The 21,698-nt window shown below is 36.5% G+C and overlaps 2 protein-coding genes across 2 annotated transcripts; both read right to left on the bottom strand.

Annotated features, from left to right (window-relative positions):
* Positions 1-858: 858 nt before the first annotated feature.
* Positions 859-3,312, bottom strand: LOC119531742 (centriole, cilia and spindle-associated protein-like). Its single transcript, XM_037833324.1, has one exon. It carries the CDS (start codon positions 3,197-3,199, stop codon positions 2,387-2,389), a length of 813 nt encoding a protein of 270 aa, XP_037689252.1. The 5' UTR covers positions 3,200-3,312; the 3' UTR covers positions 859-2,386.
* A 2,211-nt stretch (positions 3,313-5,523) lies between these two features.
* On the bottom strand, positions 5,524-21,141 carry RCN2 (reticulocalbin 2). Its single transcript, XM_037833323.1, has 7 exons — positions 20,753-21,141; positions 20,228-20,333; positions 17,957-18,153; positions 13,405-13,518; positions 9,882-9,978; positions 8,842-8,984; positions 5,524-7,772 (listed from the first exon to the last, which is right to left on the bottom strand). The coding sequence occupies exons 1-7, from the start codon at positions 20,894-20,896 to the stop codon at positions 7,620-7,622; spliced, it is 954 nt and encodes a 317-aa protein (XP_037689251.1). The 5' UTR covers positions 20,897-21,141; the 3' UTR covers positions 5,524-7,619.
* Between the last annotated feature and the right edge of the window lie 557 nt (positions 21,142-21,698).

Here is a 21,698-nt window from a genome sequence, read left to right as displayed (position 1 = left end):
CTTTTTTTTTTTTTTTTAATGGGAATTCTTTTAATTAAGAACTCAAAACCAAAATGTTAAAGAGTCTTATATAGCAATTATTTTATTCTATACTTTAAATATCATTGTATTCTCAGTTTGAAACTTTTCAACATGAAAGATCATTTTAGCTATCTCACTGTCTTGCAATTTGTCCCAAGAATTAAGAACATGATTATAAACACATTAGTTTCTAGGATGTAAAGAAGAAAGTAGGACCATAGAATTATTACAACTTAAAAAGTTTTTATAGGTTCAAAAGGACTTAGACATTGGAAGGGGACTCACAGTTAATTCATATTGCTTCATTTGTTACTCATGCACCTCAAAAGTACTTTAAAAATCTTGTTCATTTGTCCTCTACTTAAAAAGAATGGGGAACAAATGTCAGTATTTGCCTTCTAGGTCTTATCAGTATCTGGAGTTTTCAGTAGTAAGCACATGAGTCTTGTTTTTTAAACTAGAGAAAGACCAGCTTGTTCAAAGCCCAAGAGAAAATCAGGTTTCTAAGGCAGCCCATCAATGTGGAGTCTGAATTATTCCTTGAGGCCATCTTTCCTAAGATTGTCAGATGCAACATGAAAAGCTTGAGCTTGTTGGCTAAAACCTAACATGCAAGAAGTGGTTTTAAAAGCAACAGTTTTCACAGTCAGCTACACCATTGCACATTGCATTTTAATTTGATCTTTTGGTACCTGCAGTGTTTAAAATAGTAACACCAAAATTTACCAAAATTACTAGCGAGGTTGTTTTGGACCACATGTAGAATTAAGATTTCCTCACACCTCAATGATCAGGAGAACTCTCCACGTACAAGAATTCACCTCAAAACTATGCAAATAGAGTAAAAATTTTATAAACAAAACGCTTACGATTCTTTAGTATGATCTTTCAGAGCTTAGTACAGTGTGTGAAGAACTTATGTGGAATAAAACCAATTCTAATAATTGAATATAGTACATTAAAGACCCAGAGTAAACACATCAAGGAAATGCTCAGTCTTGGACAAAATTTTCATTCACACAGCTTGCGCTGTTAAGTTGGCTTAAGCAAGGTACCTTTCTTATCTTATAAAGAATTTTAATACTCACCCTCCTAATAGATTCCATCTCTACTAGATAGAGAAGACCTTAGTCTTTGATGAAAACCATTATTTTTTAAAACCATTTTTCTATCCAAAAAGCAAATGTACTAAAGACAAGGAATACTCCACTTAAATTCTTACATTTGTGCTTATATATACACCACCATTCTCATATTAACTTCCATATATGAGATCTTCTGACTAGGAATCAAATGGTAATGTATTTCAACCAAAATTATGAATATTTTACATCATCCAGACTTGATCATTGTTAAGTTTGGTACAGGAAAACAGAAAGTGGAGATGAGCAACAGCTCTAATTGATATCTTACTGGTCTTCCTGCATCCTCAGTGGGCCAGATAATCTCAATTTACAAATTAAATGAATTTTCAAACTGCAAGTTTTAAATGTCATTGCCAATTATTATGCAAGATGCAAAAGTCTATAGTGGGTGTGCACCAAGAAGCCAGACTCCAGTAAGTGCTTTAATTCCCCATTATGTTTTCTAAACACTCTTGCAATATTTAGGAAAAAAAATAGTAATAATAATGTGACAGTCTTTGACTTAAAAAAAAAAACTTCACTTCTACACTAAATATATATTACACTGGTACTTTGTTTATTGGAATGTATTTGAACTATTAAATAAGTGGCTGGATGATAATTTAAAGAGAAAAGATGACCTTTACTCAGCTCAGATAAGCCTTAAATATCATGGTCTACAACATGAAGTGATGCTAAACTGAAATACAAGTAAGTTTAATTTTTCAATAACAACCAAAGTTCTCATTTTATTATACATGGACTGAATACTACAGTTGAAACTCATTTGTGATTTGATATTAATTCTTTCACTAAGAAAACTGCACATAAAGAAAATGAGTCTTATGTTGCAAGACGGAATGATCTTATTAGCTATGGAGTTTGAATAGTTAATTCAGAACAAGACTAAATCTGTTAAGCATCCATAGCCATTTAAAGGCATTTGGTGTCAGTATCTTAAAAGATTAAGATGCTTTAAAACAAAACCTTTATAAGAATATCAAAGATTTAGGGAATCATCTTCATAAATAACTTCAAATGTCTATGGCTTCAACTGTCTGTCCTACTGCTGAGGTAGGTGGCCAAGATTCATCAAAATATTTGACAATCATTTGGAAATTCCCTAAGAAAAACCTTGCATAATCAGTTGGTTTCTTAAACCCATGTCCAGTTTCTTTTGATGGTTGTTCTGTTTTTTTCTTTTACACTTTTTAAAAGAGGATGTCCAAGCAACTGTTTCTTTAAGCTCTTGCCGAATAGCATCTCATGTATTCTGTCATCCATGGATTATCTGAGGAAGAAGATTTAACCTTTATATTTTTCTCCACATTCACAGAGTGAGCACGTTGCCTTTGAGCAACTAGTTTCCTTTTTTCCACCTGTCTTCTGGTCTTGGCTCGTAATGCTGACTCATGAATCTCATGCACAGGGGCAGAAGCACAGACATTATGAGTTTTTTGGCTTCCTGTATCTGTCTGTTTTTCTCCCCATCCATAAAGAGCAAATGGATGTTTGTTTTCTTTTATTTTAATTGATGATCTTTGAGGACTTTTGACTGCTTTTCTATTTCCTCTAGCAAATAAGGCACTTCGATGTTGTCGAGGTTCAGTACTGTTGGGTAATTTATCAGTTTCTTTTGTTTCAATTTGTTGTTCATGCTTTTCTTCTACTTCTTTCACTGATAATGCCGGGGAATCCGCGGCGCCGGCGTCCTGGATCTCTCCCCCCAAGGCCTCCGGCTCTGGCGCCGCGCCGCTCTCCGGCCTCTCCCGCCTCTCCTGCGCCGCGGGCCTGGGCGGAGAGGGCGGCGGGGGCGAGGCCGGAGCTTCCTGGGGCGCGGGGCACGGGGAGCCCCCGCCGCCCGAGGACGACGAGTCATCCGAGGTGCTGGCCTGGCCCCAGTCTTCCCAGAACCAGGGGTTGTGCGCCTGCTCCAGCAGCCGGCGGCTCAGGCGGTAGTGCAGCAGCTCGCGGTAGCAGGGTCCGTACATGTCCCACCGCGGGTCCTTGTAGCGCTTCATGTACTCGCTCTTCACCTTGCTCCCGGGGGACATGGTCCCGGGCCGCGCCGCGCCGCACGCCGCTCTGGCGTCCCGGCCGCTGGGGCCCCTTCTCCACGCGCCCCGCTCGCCCTGGCCCCGCTGCGGCGCAGCTACCGCCGCCGCCACCTAAGAGACCCGAGACACGAAACAGAGGCCCGGCCGGGCGCCCCGCCCCCACCCCCCTAGATAAACTTTTATACTTTTTCTTTTGGCCACATATGAAACTTTATAAATTAGATGTTTATCATATTTTTAAATTTAGCTTTCCTTCTCTAAGCTTCCAGTAATCAGTTTGCTTTGATAGGTTGTTTGGAGTTTAGGCAAATTTTGCTTGGGTGCTTGGAACATATAAAGTAGAAGGGCTGAAGGAGCAGAGACTGAAAACTAATGGTTTATGACAGTAAAATAAAATAACTGTAAATAACTTATAACCATAGCTCAGCCTTAGTGTAGCTTACCCTCCCTTTACTTACCACTAAGAAGGAAGTTCAAAATTAACCTTAATCAAGTTTTTCATTACAGAGTACTGTTACAAAATAAATCACCTGCATGAAGTCATTTGTTGTAGGTAGAACAACAAAGAATTAATTCAAAGATAGACCAGCAGCTGACACAGGAAAACACCTTTGTTTATGTTCTTAATGCATTGCTATAATGGGATGGTTTATTTACCTATGTTAGCAAGCGATGCTAATACTGCAACGAGAGAGCAAAATAGTGAGCTTATGCTTACTGGGACCTAGTCTCAGAAGAAAAGAAAAATATCTTCTCCAGAACAGAGCAAAAACCTTGTTTGTTAGGGTATTTTTAAAAAGGTTAGTGAGACCAAGATTAAAATCTATGTAATTTATAAAAATCTTTTTAACAACTTAAAGTTGTGTGAACTTTAGAGTTCATGAACTGTCCTTGATCAATTTGAAATATGGATATGGCAAACTCTAGGTATTTCACAGTACCTGTTTTTCTTTATACTTGGGTTGAGTCTTTTTTCCAAAGAAAATTGAGACGTTTTAGTTTTAGTGGTTGCTCTGAAGCCCTGAGGTAGTTGAGCTACTCACCACTATTGGTTGTAAAAGCTTATACAGCAGGCAGGCAATTTAACCAAATATTAATTTAACAAAAACTCAATGTTGAAAAGAAGCAAATTAGTTGTTATATTTGTTTCAAAATTTTGACTTATGTGGTTTTCCTAAACCACTTTCCAACTAAAAAAGGTCTCATACAATTTGTAAAGAATTAATCTTATCCAAAGAGAATCTGGTCTTGGCCCTCAGCTAATCTCTAAACCTTTGGAATATCCTGTTTACCAGGGGGCTGGAAACTAAAGAGAGTCACAAACAGTCACCCAGGTTACCAGGCCCCAGTAAAAACTCCGGACACCAAGACTCAGGTGAGCTCCCCTGATTGGCGAAACTCTGTGCATATTGTCACATATTGTTAATGGGAGAAGTTAGTGCTGTCCATGACTCCATTTAGAGAGGATAACTGGAAGCTCCACACGTGCTCCTCTTCCCTTGGCTGATGTTAATCTGTATGCTTTTACTGAAATATAACATACCTTAAGTAAAACTGCTTTCAGTGAGTTCTTTGAATCCTTCAGGAGAATTATTGAACCAACGGTGGTCTTAGGGGCCTCCTGAACTTATAACTGGTGTCAGAAGAGACGGTGGAGTCTTGAGGACTCCCAAACTCTGCAAATCTTACACAGAAATTTCTCACTTAAAAGGAAATACTGTAACACAGAAACCTTACAGCTTTAAAGAAATAAAAACATAAGTAAATTTATTCTCACATTTAAAACTACAAGGGAAAGAACTAATTAAAGAAATATGACATTCTAGCTTTTACTCTGAATTTCCTGGTTTAAGTTTAGATCACAAGCTGAACAATCATTTTCCGTCCTGTAAATTTGCCCAATTGGAGCCATATATGGACTGATTTGTGCAAATTCTGTCCATTTTTCCATTTTGAAGTAGGACCATAAGTCAAATAATGGAAGTGATTAAGTCCTTTGGCCAGAGCAGGTCAATAATTCAAAAAGCCTCATTCTATTTTTACTTTAACATTGCAAGGATAAATTCAAATTATCCTAATTCTATTAAAATCAAAATACAAAGCTTTGCTTTTAAAGAGGCTTATTTAAAATTAAAATCCAAGTACAAGTCTTTAAAATTTTTTTTCTATTTTGACTTTCCAGAAGATAAACTGTTCAAATAGATGATTCTTTTTCTCTGCATGCTTACAAAAGTCAATTATTTAATGCTAAATCTTTACTCAGTCAATATAGGTTGGGCTCTGCTATGGTTAAAAAAAAATAGGACCAAAAACTCAGTGGCTTAAGATAACAAAATAAGTTTATTTTTTTTTTTTGATCATGCAAAATCCACTGTGGGTCCAGCTGACTTACAGGTGGTCACTCAGCAATTAAGGCCACTTTGATCTTGTAGCCCTATCGTTTGAACTGAGGCATTTCCACAATGCCAAGGGAGAGGAAAGGGGTTCTCAGTGACCTGGTCTAGAAGTGACACATACTACTTTCACTCATGTTTAACGGGTCAGAACTAGTCTCATGGCCCTGCCCACCTGCAAGGGAACTGCAAGGGAAGTGCAGTTTTCTTTATGCCAGAAGGAAAGGAAAGATACTGATGAACACAAATAATGTCTATCACAAGTCATGCTAGGCTGAATGTAACTCAGTAATGGCATTTCTATAAGGATTGAAATAACATCCACATATGATGACCTAAAAATTCTGGCTTAGATTTTGGAAAATTTAACAAGAAAAAAAACATAGTTAACATGCTAATCAAACTGGTTATTTCAAATATCCCAATTTCAGTAAGATTGAAACATAACAGATGAATGATAAGGTTTCTTTAATCCTCTAACAAACAGCTATAGCCAGAAAATATTGTTTTAGGTTAAAATGAAAAACATGTACTTTAGATAGCATGGTGAACAAGCTATCAATAAGTTGTGAAAGTTTACAATTTGCATTCATACCTCTCATCAGCAAAGATGGGGGTGGTAGAGAGGTGTGAAGGTGCGTCAATTCTATCAGAAAAAATAGTTTCAGTTCTTCTCAAATACTCGTAAGTACTTGCTGATCCCCCCAAAAGTACTATATAAGAGACAACCTATGTAAGATTGCGCTATATAAGAGACAACTCTTCAGCCTGGCAAAACTTCAAAAGAATGTTGAGCTGACTTCTTCATTCACAAATAAAAGTAATTAAAAAACCAAAAAAAAAAAAAAAAGAAAGAAAGAAAAACTATCTTTAGATTCGAGCAAGGAAAAAAATGAATTCTTCACCTTCTCACTTTTCCTAGCCCCTCCTTAATGGTAAATAAATTGATCTGAAGAAGAATAAAATTGACCAGGTGTGGACAAATGCTTATCAACTATGATTTTAATTTTAGTATAATTGATATTGGGCTCTACTGGTGATAACTAACCAGCTCTGTTGATTTTAACCACCTAGTGTAATTCTTAAGATTATTTCTAGCCCCAAAAGACATTTGCTACTTGAAATGTGTCAAGTGTACATTCAATTATAACATGTTTCTTTTACATAAAAAAGAAAAGCCGAATGAGGATATGCATGCAAGAACAATTTGTTAAGAGTTGTGAAAACATATACTCCCCAAATACAAGAAAGGAGAAGGTGAAATAATGTCTAAGTATAAATCCAAGGTTTACATGGATGAGTTAAAAAAAACCAAAACAAAACAAAAAAAACACCAAACAAACAAACATATAAAAAGATAGGACATTTCATTTTTAATCAGTCAAAAATGAAAAGGGTTCTGGACAATGTCAAATTCCATACACCGTAATACTATAGTTATCCATTAAATATAATTACTATCTATACATATGCAAAAATATAAAGTTCTGTTTCGTACAATAAAACCTTTATAGAAACCATTTTAAAATTAAGCAGAACTTCTCAACATTAATATGTGAGGTATAAGTTCTTCTAAAGGTTTCTTTAAAGGTTGTAAAACAAAATGCTAAATCTAAAAACACTCTCCTGTATGTCAGTTCCCAAATTTAATCCACTTAAAACAGAACAAAAATTGATAGCTTGGTCACATACTACTTAAGTAATATTGTTCAGGCATTTCTAAAATCCTCATTTCAAGTATGGAAATACAACTCAAATATTCACAATACAGTACTAAACAGATGGAGTGTTTAGGAAAGACTTTGTTGTCCTATGGCACAATATTGTTTTATTTCTTCTACACATTTTGAAATAAATATCAACTTTTTGTTTTTTCTTTCTTCTAAAAGGCTAAAATTATAATCTACATTAAGGTAATTTTGACTGTGTAAGACAGAGTGTAAAATATAACATCAATATTTTATCACAAAAGTAAAGCTGGTAACAAACTATAAAAGGAGTCAGTACTCAAACATATTCAGGGATTAAAGCTCGTCATGATAGAAATATTCATCATGGAGCTGTCTGCCATAATCTGTAGCTTCACTGGTAAGAAACAAATCCTGGTTTTCCAGAATCTCTGCTTCAGAGAGCTTTTTGTCATTATTCAAATCCATTTCATCAATTAGATGAAGAGCCTTAAAACAAAAGAAAACAAAGGTGTCAAGTGTAATAAGTATTTTCAGGAAGGTGTTCACAGTTTAATGTTTTGGTTTTGATTTTTCAAAACCATTCAGATGTGCCAAGTACTCATTATCTTGTCCAAGTATCCAAAAATCTTACACATTGTAACCAAGTCTGTCTACTGCTCTTATTATCTCTCTTCTTAATTTCTGCTGGGTTCTGCCTCCGCTCCTCTCAAATCCAATCCAGGATATCAAAAGGAAAAATAAAGTTAGTATAACCCACTTTGAGCTTTTATAGAGCAATGTACTTTAAATTCTGTTCACTGTACTATCAAATTAATAGATGAAACAGCCTTAATTGCTTGTCTCTCTGATAATCTAAAACATTCTAAAACAGTTCACAGATTAAAATCAAAATACAGTGGCACATGGCCCTTGCACACTCAGCCACCAGCTGTACATGTTGCAGGTGGCAGAGCTGCAGTCTTGCCTCTGCAGCCTGGGAGGTACTGATGGGATCTAAGAATGGAGGAGAACAGGCTCAAAAGGACATTTTGGGACATAAGAAAAAATTGGAAGACAGAATGTAGGTTTTATATCGATGTTAAATTTCTTGAGCTTGATAACTGCACTTAAAGTGATTACATAAGTAAAAAGTGCATGGAATTATTATGTTCAAGGAATTTGATGTGTGCAACCTGCTCTCAAAGTTCAGAAAATAGACAGATAGATGACAGATAGAATGATACAGTAAAGGTGGCAAAATGTTAAATTTGGTGGATCTGGTTACCTGGGAGGGAAGGGTGGTGGTATACTGCAGTTTCCTGAATGAGGTTTGTATTATTTTTGCAACTGTCCCATAAGTTTGAAATTATTTCAAAATAAAAAGTTTTTTTTTCAAAAATTGCAAAAACAAAACATAGCAAAAATAAAACAGAACAAAACACAGCAATGCATCAATCATAAATAATTCCATTACTTCTTACATTGGTTTAAGGTTTATTTTGGACTTTCCTATCAATGGTACCAAACTGAAACAATCAATCGAAGGGGCAATGGGTAAATATTCCGTAAGTCTTACCTCCTCTTGGGCAATGCCCTGATTATTGGGTACTACCCAAGATAACAGCTCTTGGGGATCAAGCCTGCCATCCTTATCTTTGTCATAGTCATTCACAAATCTGTCTTTCTCAACAATTATCCATTCTGGATCTTCATTTGCAGCTTAACATAAAAAAACACAAATATACATACACAAGAATATCATATACATCCAATAAGAAGTATGGCATTTCCCTAGAATAAAGGAAGTGAACTTAAAGTTTACTACATAAAGGAAGCCCAATGAAACAGAACTACTTAATTGAAAAATCCTGAAATAAATACAAGAGATATAGTATTTTCAAAAGTGACACATCTAAACAACTCACAGTTTTGGAATAGTTGCATGTATCACTTACTTGTAATCTTGTTAACTGATAAGTGCTTGTTCAAATATCTAGTTTTTCCAAATTTGAATTGGATGTTTTTTTATGTATCCCATGAGACTATACAGAAGTACCCTATGTGTTCTAAGTAATGGCATGTATAATTTTACAGTGACAGCCATAAGTAAAACTACTGACCAGTTTTAAAATGGCATTGTTTGATGCTTTTAAGCAACAATTCTGAAAAAGAGCTACTTATGGAAAAGCATGCACACACAGTCTTCTTTAATTTCCAACACCTAGTAAGTAAGTCACCTTCTACAGTCTGTACAAGTATTTATAGTATTTGTTTCTTTCTCTTTTAAGATTTACATGCAAAGATACTGGATTTTGTTTAAAAATATCAACCTTTAACTTCCTTCCCCATTTGAATTGATAATTACATTTGTTTAAAGAAAAACTTTTAAATCTAGATGTGGCAAAGTGAACAAGAGAGCATTCTCGGAAAAGCTATAAATCCTTTGTTTCACATGTATTATAGTTAACTTGGCAGAATAAGCAGAAATCAAGCACAATTTCTTTTGTTCCATTTTCCTCTTTCAAAAAGAGCTCTCAACAAGCAAAACTGTCTTTCAATTTCTTTCTTCTTTAATTCTATTTTTTTTCTTCTTCTACATCCCCCCAGGCTACTTACTTGGATCCTGCCTGTAATCACCAAGAAATTCTTCCAAACTAACAAATCCATCACCATTTTTGTCATGTTCTTCTAAAGCCTCTTGAATGACAAATTCCTATTACATGTTCATAAAAAAAAATTAGTCACAAAATTTTCAATCCCACCACCATCTAAATCAATCCTATTGAAGAACTTCTTTAAGAATAATCCTTTACCCAAATCATTTTTTAACCAAAAAATCATTTTAACCGTACTGTTGGATAATCTTTTCTAAACACTGGAATTTAGAAATTGGTTGTATCCAATTGGGTTTGGATACAACCCCAAATACTAAGTAGCATGAAGTCCAACATCTTAAACTTTTGACATTCTGAAGAACTCCACTTTCACCCTCCTAAACAACCTTTGCATTAATTCATGCTACTATTTTCTGCTCATCCCTCTCCCTCTCAAGAATGACATTATTACTACTGTCTTCTTTAACTCCATTTTCCCCTCAATTCATTAACAATCAAAAAGGAACTCTTACCTTAGATCTCTCTGCACAGAACTATATTCTACCTCCAAATCTGAAGTTTGCCTGCCCCCCACACAACCTCAACCTCCTGTTTCCCTTCCACCAAATCTATTCCCAAACATCCCAATTGGCCTGAAAACTATTCCTCACTCTTATGAAGGCTCCTAAACAACCAATCCTCTCTGACCCCCAAATTAGATCCTTTCTAGTTATACTTGAACCAAGATGACCTGTTTCAGTCAGTTGCTTCAGTACAGCCCTCATTACCTTCCTATCTCCTATTTTGTACTCTCTTCTTATTATGCCAATCCGCCCCGCCCCCGCACATCAGACCCACATCACCTTTTCCTTTTCTATTCCAGAACCATAAAGTCTGAAAAAGAAAGATACAAGAATGTAAACCTAGTCCTTATAAATTAATTTTTGCATTGTCAGCAGACCCTCACTGCAGCTTAGAAGTTAGTCTCTGCCTCAGTTTTCCTAACACACTCTCTACAGCTTTTTTTTCTTCAAACTTCCGCTTAGTTTGAGCCTTACTGCAAATCTCCCCCAATGTTCTCTTGGCAAAGATCCTCCTATATTTCCAAATATGATAGAGGTCTTCTGAAATGTTTCCTTGTTGCCAGTATTACATCCTCACCTTTAAGTACCTCTATTTTTATACCTGTTCCTCTCATACTTCCCTTTCATCTCAGGAGTTAAAGCTATCCCTTCCTAGATCCCATACTTTTCCCTTTCCTATGTGCTTTTTTTTAAAAAATTTAATTATCAAAAAATTAAAAAAAAAACATTTCAAACAAAACAAAACAAAGGAATAAGAAAAACAAATGTGCTTTCTTTCGCTCTTAACTTCTGCCTCTCCAAACCAAGCCATCGGCTCATTCTACACCTTTAAACGATTTCAAGTCCCCAGGACTTTGCTTCAACTTTTAACTACCATCCTGGTTTTTTTTCTTCCTTGCCTAGTTTCTCATAGATTACATCTAATATTCTCATTTCCTCAGTACCTGGTGACTCCCTAAAACCTTTCAATTTGGATTCCAGCATCACATCTCTAATGAAAACATGTTCTCAAAAGTCCCCAAGAACTTCATTCTTGACAAATCCAGGAGCTTCACCTACATCTACATGAAATATCACTTAAATTCAACTTCTTCCTTTTAAATCAAATATTACAATTATATATATATATAGAAATCAGGGGATCTTAATCTGGGGAACTAAGATTAGTTTTAGAGAAAGGGATCTGAGAATCCTTGAAATTATGATCCAATAGTTTGCGTGTATGAGCATTGTGATTTTTCTGGCAGAGTCCACAGTTTGCATCATATTCTTAAGGGGATCTGTGATCCAATAAAAGTGAAGAACCACTGATCAAAATGATTATTCCTCCATTCAAAGTAATCTTCTTGGTAAACAACAGAATTATTTCAATAATGCTGCCATGGCTAGAAGAATTTTTGGACAATAATGAATGACAAATCTCTACTGTTAAATTTTGACTTTTAATCCAAAAAGGAATCATTTAGCTTGATCTTGCACCAATGATTTTTTCCTATACCAAATATACTTCTAAACGGCAAAAGGATACACAAAAACAAATAAGGTAAACAGGAATTAATGAAGCTGCTGAATGAGATACCGCCTTATGGTTGCATAATTCAATGTGCAGCCATCACCTCCAATGCAGTAAATCAAAGGAAGTTGATCATCCTTCTCCATCCTGTCAAAGGTACTACTTCTATCATTTGTCATCATCAAGCTAAAACACCTCGGCATCATCTCTGATTCTTCCCTTCATATTTATTTAGTCAACATACCTGTTTATGCTTTCTTCAAAATGTTGCTCAAGTTATTTCATTCCCTTATCATATCATACTCCAGGGCCATATCACATAAAGCCTAAATTATTTCATTGCTTTCACTGGCCATTCTGCTCCTCAAAGTCTTCAACTGTTTCTTATTCCACAGAGTATAAAGATCTAGCATCCTTTGCCTGCCACTCTAGGGCTCAATAATCTTGTTCCAACTTAATTTGGGAACTTAAATTGTGCCCAGCACTGTTCTTAAACTAGGTCATGTATTCTATGCCAAGTGAGAAACTAGAAGCTTCATAATGGTGAGAGTAGTGGTGCTAATGGTAGTGTCATGTCAGTAAGCTTTGGGAAAAATCTATCTGTTGCCTTGTTACTCAACGCAGAGGCTTCTGAATGTGACCCATTAAACAAAAAGCTGTATCTTCTTTACCTAAAATATCCAGGGAACCAAGCTATACAGCTGAAAACTGATGCCATGCAACAGATCTCTATATAAATGTTTAGTCTATTTTATTTAAAGCTACTTGTTACATTAATCTTTATTCCTGAATATGATGATTTCTGCCCTCTAGAAACTTGTCAAGTCATAGAAACAACTCAATGTTTATTGAATTAAACCTAGAAGTCAACAAAAATTTTGAAGAGCTCATACTTCTTTTAAGTGCTAAAAGGATGAGAGGACTCATTATGCCTAAAGCTACAAAAACATTTATAGTCATTAGCAGTTGCAACCCCCATCACCCTATGAAAATTGATCCAAACATGATACATTTTTCCAGACCAAAAGCTTTCACAAGTGGATGTTGTAAGTGTGCTGAAACTAAAGAGGACGTTCTAATGTTATTTATATTGAAAAACCAGAGAAAAATCACAAAGCTATAAAAGGACAAGTAAGGCACTAAAGGTAATGCCATTATCAGAGAGAAAATAGCTATGGGAACACTGCTGCTCACACATAAAGCACAGAGATTTAAAAAAATAAAAACAAAAACAAAACTCACTCCTTCACATTCTCTCTCCCAAGAAGCATGCCTACCCTATCTACCCCTGAACCTCCTTCCCACTTCTAATCATAGATGGGGAGAATTTTGGATCTTTCTGCCTCTGAAAATTCTGGTAGCCATATAATTCATTTTACTAATCTAGTCAACACAGGTTTTTAAGTTTTGGTCACTCAATAATTGTCTGAAAAAAATTTATTCCATACCGTCATATAATCAACTTCTTCAGGATGCTCAAAAGCAATAAATTCTTCAAGATTCAAACCAGGACTTGAATCCTGGTTGGCTTTTTCAAATCGCTTCTTGTCCTTTAAATGAAGCTTTGAAAATTAAAAAAGAAAAATTTTAAACATGTTTAAAGGTCAATTCATACCATAAAATCATTAAAATTACTTTGAAAAATACCAACCGTATACATTCTCCTACATTCTCTCATTTTACTTTTTATCATCCTGTTGAAGGTACGTTGGGCAAATAATAATAAACATTTTTTACAGGCAGTATAAAGATACAGGCTTTGAGTCAGAAAGACCCAGATCTGAATTCCAGCAATGCTACTTACTGGCTGTGTTATTCAGAGCAGGTTGCTTAACCTTTGTTTTCCTCATCTGTAAAACTGGGATAAAAATACCTATGAAGCAGCTGGGATGAGAATCCCTATCAAGCAATTAGCAAATCTTATATATTTAATAAATGCTAGCTGTTACTATTATCAATAGAAAAACTGAGATTAAATAGTCAAAAATACATTGATGCTGTTTCTATAGCACTACACTATCTGCTTTAATAATTAATCCCAATACTTTTTTGGATGTACAAAAAACTATCAATTTAGACTATGTACTAAGTCTTGGTAGGGCTTTTTCAAATTGTTTCCCGTCTTCTAAATAACTTCTCAAAAGAATGTTAACAGGTTTCAGAAAAATAGTCCCTATATCTCGAGAATCTCATACTACTAGTTCATATAAATAATATTTGGAAGTCTAATCTTAGTAGGCTCTTTATAGTGTTAATTCTGTATGTTCAGATACACATCAGAAGCCTAAATGGACCCATTTTGAGGTTTAACATACCTCTCCTATATTCCTTTAAAAAAATAATGTGCTTATTTTTTTTAAGAAAGTAGTAAAATGATTCAGCAGCTAATAGGACAAGGCTGTTTTTGATGAATTTTTCAAATGTACCTCTGTAACCAAAAGCCTGGGAAGCCATGGTGCTATACTGCTAATCCTGCATGATTTCTAGTTTGAGAATTCTATTTTTGAGAATCCTTCCTATAAATTGATGTGTATTAAATCACCTATCGAAAAAAGCATAATTTCAAATATTTGAGTAACTTTTAATTTACGTGTTTCACCGGCAGGAAAAAAAAAATGTTCCTTTCCATTTTCTAAATAATACAGATGCTAGATAGCAGTTTACTTTAAGTAAACACTAGCTCTTTTACAATGATTGATTTACAGAGGAGAGGCTCACCAATTCCCCCAAAGAATTTACCTTTTACCAAACCAGACTCCACAAGCCAGTTATAGTTACCCAAACATGATGGAAAAGAAAACAACAACAAAAAAGCTTGTTTCCAAATAGCTGCTTTTAAGTTAATGTTTCATAATTTAAAATAACTAGACCAAATAATTTATATTTTACATTCAGGTTTAATATGAGAGAAAGTACACAAGAACTTGAGGTACTTTGTTGAGGAGATCAAGTTCTTTTTGAAAAAAACCACTATTCAAAATACCAATGGCTTATATTTCCTTATGAAAGAACCCTTCACTTTGGAGCAGAAAGGTCCACATTTCAGCAGAGGGAGCTGAATTTGGCCAAATTGCTTATGGAAAGAAAGATTATCTTTCAACATACTAAGATTTTTTGAAAAACTGTAGTTTTTGGTTCACATTTCTCAAATTTTTAAAATAAAATGAAGTAATGTGATTTTTAAAAGCTTTTATTCACAACAATTTGAAAAATACAATTTAAGACCAGCTCATATTAAAGAAACCAGTAAGCAGAAAGACTTTTTCTTAGTGTTTATCTAAAAGATAAACAACAAAAAAGATGGACAGTTTTATAAAAACCTCAACACTTTTTTTACTTCTGTATAAAAACCTTTCATTTTAGAAGGTAGAAAGTATAGTATTAAAAAGATAGACACTAACATAATCATCTATTTTTATATTGTAACAGAAACTTGTGAGGAACAAAACTGCCATCTTTTGGTAGACTAATGAATTTGCATGAGGAAATACATAAAACTGTGATACTAGAAGAAATGTCTAGGTCTTAAAAATTCTGATCAGCCACATGCAAGATTGTATCTTATGCAAATAAATATTGCTTGTACAAGCACATTCAGCAGCTGATTTTAGAAGTTAGAGCTACCGAATTTTTGCCAGGTGGGTCCTCAAACTTTAATTACACTGCTTAAGAGTGCTGACTATAATTGTTCATCTTATTGTAAAAATACGCTTTTTCAGGCTGTACATGGCCTGAAAAGGGTCATTACTCCAGGTTGTCTCTATTCTCCAAAAGGAACCTTATTAAAAATAAAATAAAATTCAGGTATTAAAGTGATTTTTGTTTAATAGGTTCTCATAAAGAAAATCTTTATTTATTCAGATATCCAATTACTTTTAATGCTTATTTTATTCATGATATATTTTTTTAGTCTGTAACTCTAACACTGATTCATCCTTTGTCCTTTATTTTTTATTTTGAAGAATATACATACACTGTTTCTGGGTTCATCTTCACATTCCCACATCAATTTTCAGGGGGTTATTTATAACAAATTCAATTGAAAATGATTAGAATTCTCTCTAAAAAAAAGAGGCATACTCCTGGATTGTCAAAGAATAACTAACAGGACTTCCATTGAGAAGTGTTCATTTTAGGATTCTGTATTAATTCTTTTAGGCTATTAAGATCCATTAGAATCTTATGGTCAACATATACTGAATACATTATATGTTGAAGGGAATACAGCATTAGGCCAAAACAACATCTAAAAGAAAAACGGTATATAAGCAGTTTATATTAGTGAGGGATGTATCTCTCTAAAGTGAAAATGTCCTTCTCAATGGCATTATCTATCACCCTCCTCCCCACCAAGAATACAGATTTTAAAAACAGCAACATTTAATTAATTCTTTTTGGGGTGCCAAAGTACCCCACACAAAAAAACCCACTTAGAACTGATTTTAAAATACCGTAGTTCACTTTTCTGTTGTTCCTGGCTAGGGAAAGTCATATCATACCATGAATTGGTTTTTGAACAGTCCCAGAACTCTAAAGATGCTGCTGAGATACACTGATTCCAGTAATAAAGGAGGATACCTAGTAGATAAGACAATGATCCCAAATCTCAGTATGACCATTTTTCTTTTTTGGCTTTAGTCTGCTGCAAGATGAAGACTCAAATAAGAGAGGAAACAAAATGTTCATTTTTTTCCCTATAAATTGAATCCTAACTAATTTAAAGTTGATGTAGTTAACAAATGCCTAAGCAATTTTAAAAAGGCGATTAACATAAATATTAAATATAAACTTATATGACTCATACATGCTATCTTCAACAATATTCCTTTAATCAAAATGGAATTGCTTACCAGTCCAACTGCTATTTACTACTATTTCCCTATCCTATTATTATCTTTATTTTTGAGGTGAAGAAACTGAAACACAGAGAGATTGAATAACTTACTCAAGGCTGCACAGTTTAAGTGGTAGAGCAAGATGTGAAGCCAGGCAGAATGGTTCCAAGGCGGGAGCAGCCCTTAACCTCCACACTGGCACTATGTGCATAGCTAGCATACACATATTCGTTAGCAGTGCAACAACCAACTTTGATTTAGTAGAAGGTCCACACAGCCTATTCAGATGGCCAATACAATTCTAAAATAAATAGCATGTATCGTGATAAAGATGGCCACAATAAAATTAAAAGGTATATACTAATAATGGGATAAGCTAAGGAATAGAAAGGCTCAAATATTTTCCAAGCATCCTTGACTAATGCATTGACACATACAGTTTGTAACAAGATGTTTGACTGTTATTTTTCTCCACATAAAAAAAGCCATCAAAAAAAAAAAGCATTTCTTTAAAATTATCTTTGAAATACCAAAGATTTCTCAAGCTTATAGTCATTTGAGTTGATATACTTTTAGTTTAATAGGCTTCCTAAAAGTCTTGAAAAGTTCCTAAATGAAAAGTGTCCTCCTCAAAGAAACAAGAAATAAATGGAATGGAAACCACACTACCCCACTCCCCAAAAAAGTGTCTTCCTTAGCTGTTTGGTTAAGAAGCAAATATATCAACAAATTAAACCACAGGAAACAACAGAACTCAGGGATACTGAATCTTTAATACTGAAACTTCAAAAATGAGTTATGTTATATAAAATTATGTGCTTTAAAAAAATGGGAATGGGTCACTATAGCCTTCTTAGTAACCATGATACAAAACCAACTGGTCAATAATGACGTTAAAAATAAAATAGTAAAATGCATATTCAGGATACATACAAAAGCAACTTTGGAAATGAGGACAAAGAACACAGCTGAGAAAAACAGATGCAAGGATAATTTTGGTAGTCCAGAACAGAGTCCTAAATCTGGCTGGAGGGAAAGGAAACCATCAAAACGACCACTGAAGTGGAACAGGTGATTGCACTGCAGGCCCTCTTGTGCTCATTCATGCAGGAAAGTAAAGTGAACAGATATGATCAAAGGGAACAGCTTGCACACATGCACTCACCTGCCTAAAAGACTCCTCTTCTGCATCATCTAGAGCAATGTTCTCATCGAAGTCAATCACACGGTCATACATCTGAATGTTGTATTCATCCCATGCCACACTACCATCACCGTTTTTATCATAGTCAACAAACTGTTGTTTTGCTTCTTGCATAGCATAATGTTTAAAAGACATTTGAATCCATGAACTGAGTTCACCTATGAGAATTTCCCAGAACACAATGAATGTGACAGTAGTTCTGATACTTAGAGAAGTGAGGATTTCTAAACCTTTTTTAAAAAATAAATAAATAAAAATCTCAGGCTTTGCAAATACTGAGTGAGGAATTGGCCTAGTTGTATTGATAGAAATAGGGAAAAGGGGAGGGGAAAGCTGTTTGAGGTCTAAGACGATTATAATGTAATCACCAAAATGTAAAGTCCATGAGTGCAGAGTTGTGTCTCTTTTGTTCATTCATGTACAGGCATGCCTAGAAAGTACCTGGCTCAATGAGTATTAGGTGACTGAATTACCAATTGGTCAAAAACAGCACTTGATTTGTTTTTCATTTATGAAAGTAATATAAAAGTTTCTTTTAAAATAAATTTTACCTTAAGTTGAATCAAAACTATATTAAGGAAATAACAGATGGTATGTGGATATGGCCTAAATTGTGAAAAGGTATTCAAGTGACTGCAGTTTGGAAAACAATGTCCCCTTTTACCATGTCATAAAACATTTCAACCAAGTTTGGGCAACAATTATGATTTATGCCCTTCTTGCAACAGCTTTCTGCCTTAACTTGGTTAAGACACGGGGAAGAAGTTTCTAAATCTTAAATGTCCCCTTTTGATCAACTTTTAAAAATCTATTCAGAGATATTTACTGCATTATAGAAAAAAGGGGAAGACATGCCTATTTGTAGTGACAGAAAGAGTATATCATTTTGGTATAAAGGTAATATAACATTTGGTTTAATGAACGGTATCCCACTTTTGGTTTGGGGGAGGTTAGAATAGTAAAGCAAAGATACTTTCTCTCCCCTGAAACTCTGTCAGGGCAGCATAATAATTATTATGGCAACCATGCAGTAAACAATTACTATGTATTAGGTCCTCCAAATACACTGTCTCTGCCAAAACAAGGTAATTATTATCACCATTATTGTACATTTGAGGATAACCAGGTTCAGAAAGTCCCAAGGCCTCACAGCTAATAAGGAGCAGAGTCCAGATTCAAACCTATATTTGGCTTTAAAGATCAAACTCTTTCCATTAAATTTTGCTGCCTCTCAGGAACTTCTGATCCAGTCCTGGTCCTCAAAGTGTAAATAAGCAAAATTGTCTAAAGAGAAAGGTTTTGTTTGTTTGTTTCAAGTAGAAGAAACCAAAACCTTAATATTCCTGGAGGAACCAATGTGAACATTTCATTGACTGCACATCTTAAAATAATCAGTTTCCAATTCTCTCTCTAGCAACTTCAGTCCTTGGATGCTGTGCAACATTTAAATGACAGATATAGAAAAATAACTTATAGTCACAGTAATTACGTTCTGAATCTTTTTTGAGAATTAACTTGGGAAGTTGATAGGGTTCCTTAATTGAATCAAAGTAATGGGGAGACACACAGTCTTTTAACAATCTGTGCATTTAATTTCTGGCTAGAGAAGCTACTTAAGAACACTGAGATTTTTTTATTTCTATTTTTTTAAATTTATTTATTTTTTAAGTAAAGGGTATTAAAAACTGAATTAGAAGGAGACCTGGATTCCAAATCTGGCTTTGCCATTTATTTGAAAAAGGCACTTTACCTCTCTGGGCTCCATCTCTACAATGAGAGAGACAGACAAAATGATTCTAAGGCTCCTACCAACTCTTTCCTACTTGCTTTTAAAAAGAGTGAGGATTAAAATTCTAGTGAAGCATATATCAAAAGAGGAATAAATCACTTAATGCCTTTGGAAGGCTTTGTGCATTTTTCTCCAAAATTAATCATATTGTTGACATTGCTGAAAGTCACGATGGCATAAGGTGTCTCAAGCATGCACACACTGGGCAGGGTTAATGATATTTATATATTACTGTATAAAGTTTTACTTGGTACCCTATGTCTAAATAAAAGTTTCGTGGTATAAAACCTACTCTTCACACCCCTTTTCCCTCTGGCAATACCTCTAATCTGTTGGAACATTAGCCGTCTACCTTCAACAGACACCCTCCGCTTAAAATGCTTGTATTACTTTCTCCTACAAAGGGATTTCTCCAGTGTTGGTTGTATAGGACCCGTCCTTACTTTCAGTGAGAAAGCCATCTGAGTCCAAGTCAATTTTCTTGATGATTGACTTCAATCTTTTGTGCTGCTCTTCGGGGCTGAGTTTAACATATTCATCGACTTCTTCCTTTGTGGGGAAGCGATACACAGGGGTCAAGCATTACTAACAGTGGGGCAAAGCGGTGGGGGAAAATAGGGCTACCAGAAGTCTCCCTTGCCGAGGGGTTCCGGGGTGACCCACACCTGTTCTCCAGGGACCCGGGCCCCTACACACTCTCAATGATCCTGCCCGCATGTCCGGAGGATAGAGGGATAGGTTCCCGAGCCGCGCTATTTCCTCAGGCTGAAAGGCCCCGGGATACCCCGGAGAGCGAGCAGCAACGACCGAAGACCGAAGCATCGCGGTGCCCAGCCCGACCCCCATTGTCAGGCCGCCCCGGCCAGGCCTCGCCCGGCTGTCCCCCTTTGTCCCGGGACAAAGCCCGCGGTGGCGGCGGCGGTGGCGGTGCGAGGCCTGGCCCTCCCAGCTCCGGCCTGGCCGCTCACCTGGCCGCCCAGCAGCGCCTCGCGGTCGTAGTCGCCGCGGTGCTCGCCTTGCGGGTAGTGCAGGTCCTCGGCGTTCCCGGCGCCGGCCGCCGCCGCGCAGAAGAGCAGAAGCCCCAGGGCAGCGGGCCTCGGGCCCAGCCGCATCGCGTCGGCCCGCCACGGACACAGAGACAGTAGGGAAGAAGATGGGGGCCCAGACCGGCGGAGGCTCTCCGCGCACTGCGGGGGAGGGAAGGTGCGACGTGGGTGGGGCCGGGGGCACAGAACGCGGATTGGGGAGAGGGCGGCGGCCACCACTCCTCCAACCACCACAGGTGGAAGCCCGGACAACGACTATCACGGAGCGCTACTCCAGGCCGAAGCCTATATAGCCGCGGCGGAGGGGCGGGGAGCCAGGCCGCACCGCTGATTGGACCGAGTGGCGCTGGGGGCGGGCCACCTCAATGTGGCGGTCTGCTGCGGGCCGGCAAGCGGCGGAGGCTGGCCGGGATTGTCCGGAGGGGAGGCTGCGGCAGGCGCCTTCTCTCCTTCCCGCGCATCGCGACTCCTTCCGGAAACGCACACCCCACCCTACCCCACCCTCGCCTTGTCTCCTCCAGTCAGCCTCGTTCCTGCCAGAAACTCGATCGTTCAGTCCATGTGTCTGAAAGGCGCGCGATTTTGGTGAAAACAATACATCTAGAAAAATCTTTGCTTTGAGGAATTGGCAAACCAATCCGGCTGCTGTAGCCAGATGACCACCTCTGATGCTCCTTACTACTTACAAGTTATGCGACTTGGCCAAGTTTCTTGGACCTGAAAACTTGCTTGCTCGTTTTTAAAATTGCCATAGTAATAAAAGTACCTCAAGGAATTTTTGTGAAGATTAAATTAAATAATGAAATGCATTTAGAACAGTAGCTGGCACATGTGGTCAAGTGCTTGATAAATGTAAACTTTTATTATC

The sequence above is a fragment of the Choloepus didactylus genome, chromosome 4 (genome assembly GCF_015220235.1).
Source record: "Choloepus didactylus isolate mChoDid1 chromosome 4, mChoDid1.pri, whole genome shotgun sequence".
Lineage (NCBI taxonomy): Eukaryota > Metazoa > Chordata > Mammalia > Pilosa > Megalonychidae > Choloepus > Choloepus didactylus.
Note: the sequence above shows the minus strand (reverse complement) of the source record. Positions and strands in the feature narration are given on the sequence as shown.

Excerpts from the sequence above, each read along its gene's own strand:
- RCN2 (XM_037833323.1), bottom strand. The coding sequence starts at position 20,896 with ATGCGGCTGGGCCCGAGGCCCGCTGCCCTGGGGCTTCTGCTCTTCTGC. Across the intron at positions 18,154-20,227 it reads AGATGGCTTTCTCACTGAAA|GTGAACTCAGTTCATGGATT; the intron begins GTAAGGACGGGT and ends AAATTCTCATAG. Across the intron at positions 7,773-8,841 it reads AGGGCATTGCCCAAGAGGAG|GCTCTTCATCTAATTGATGA; the intron begins GTAAGACTTACG and ends TTTTGTTTTAAG.
- LOC119531742 (XM_037833324.1), bottom strand. The coding sequence starts at position 3,199 with ATGTCCCCCGGGAGCAAGGTGAAGAGCGAGTACATGAAGCGCTACAAG.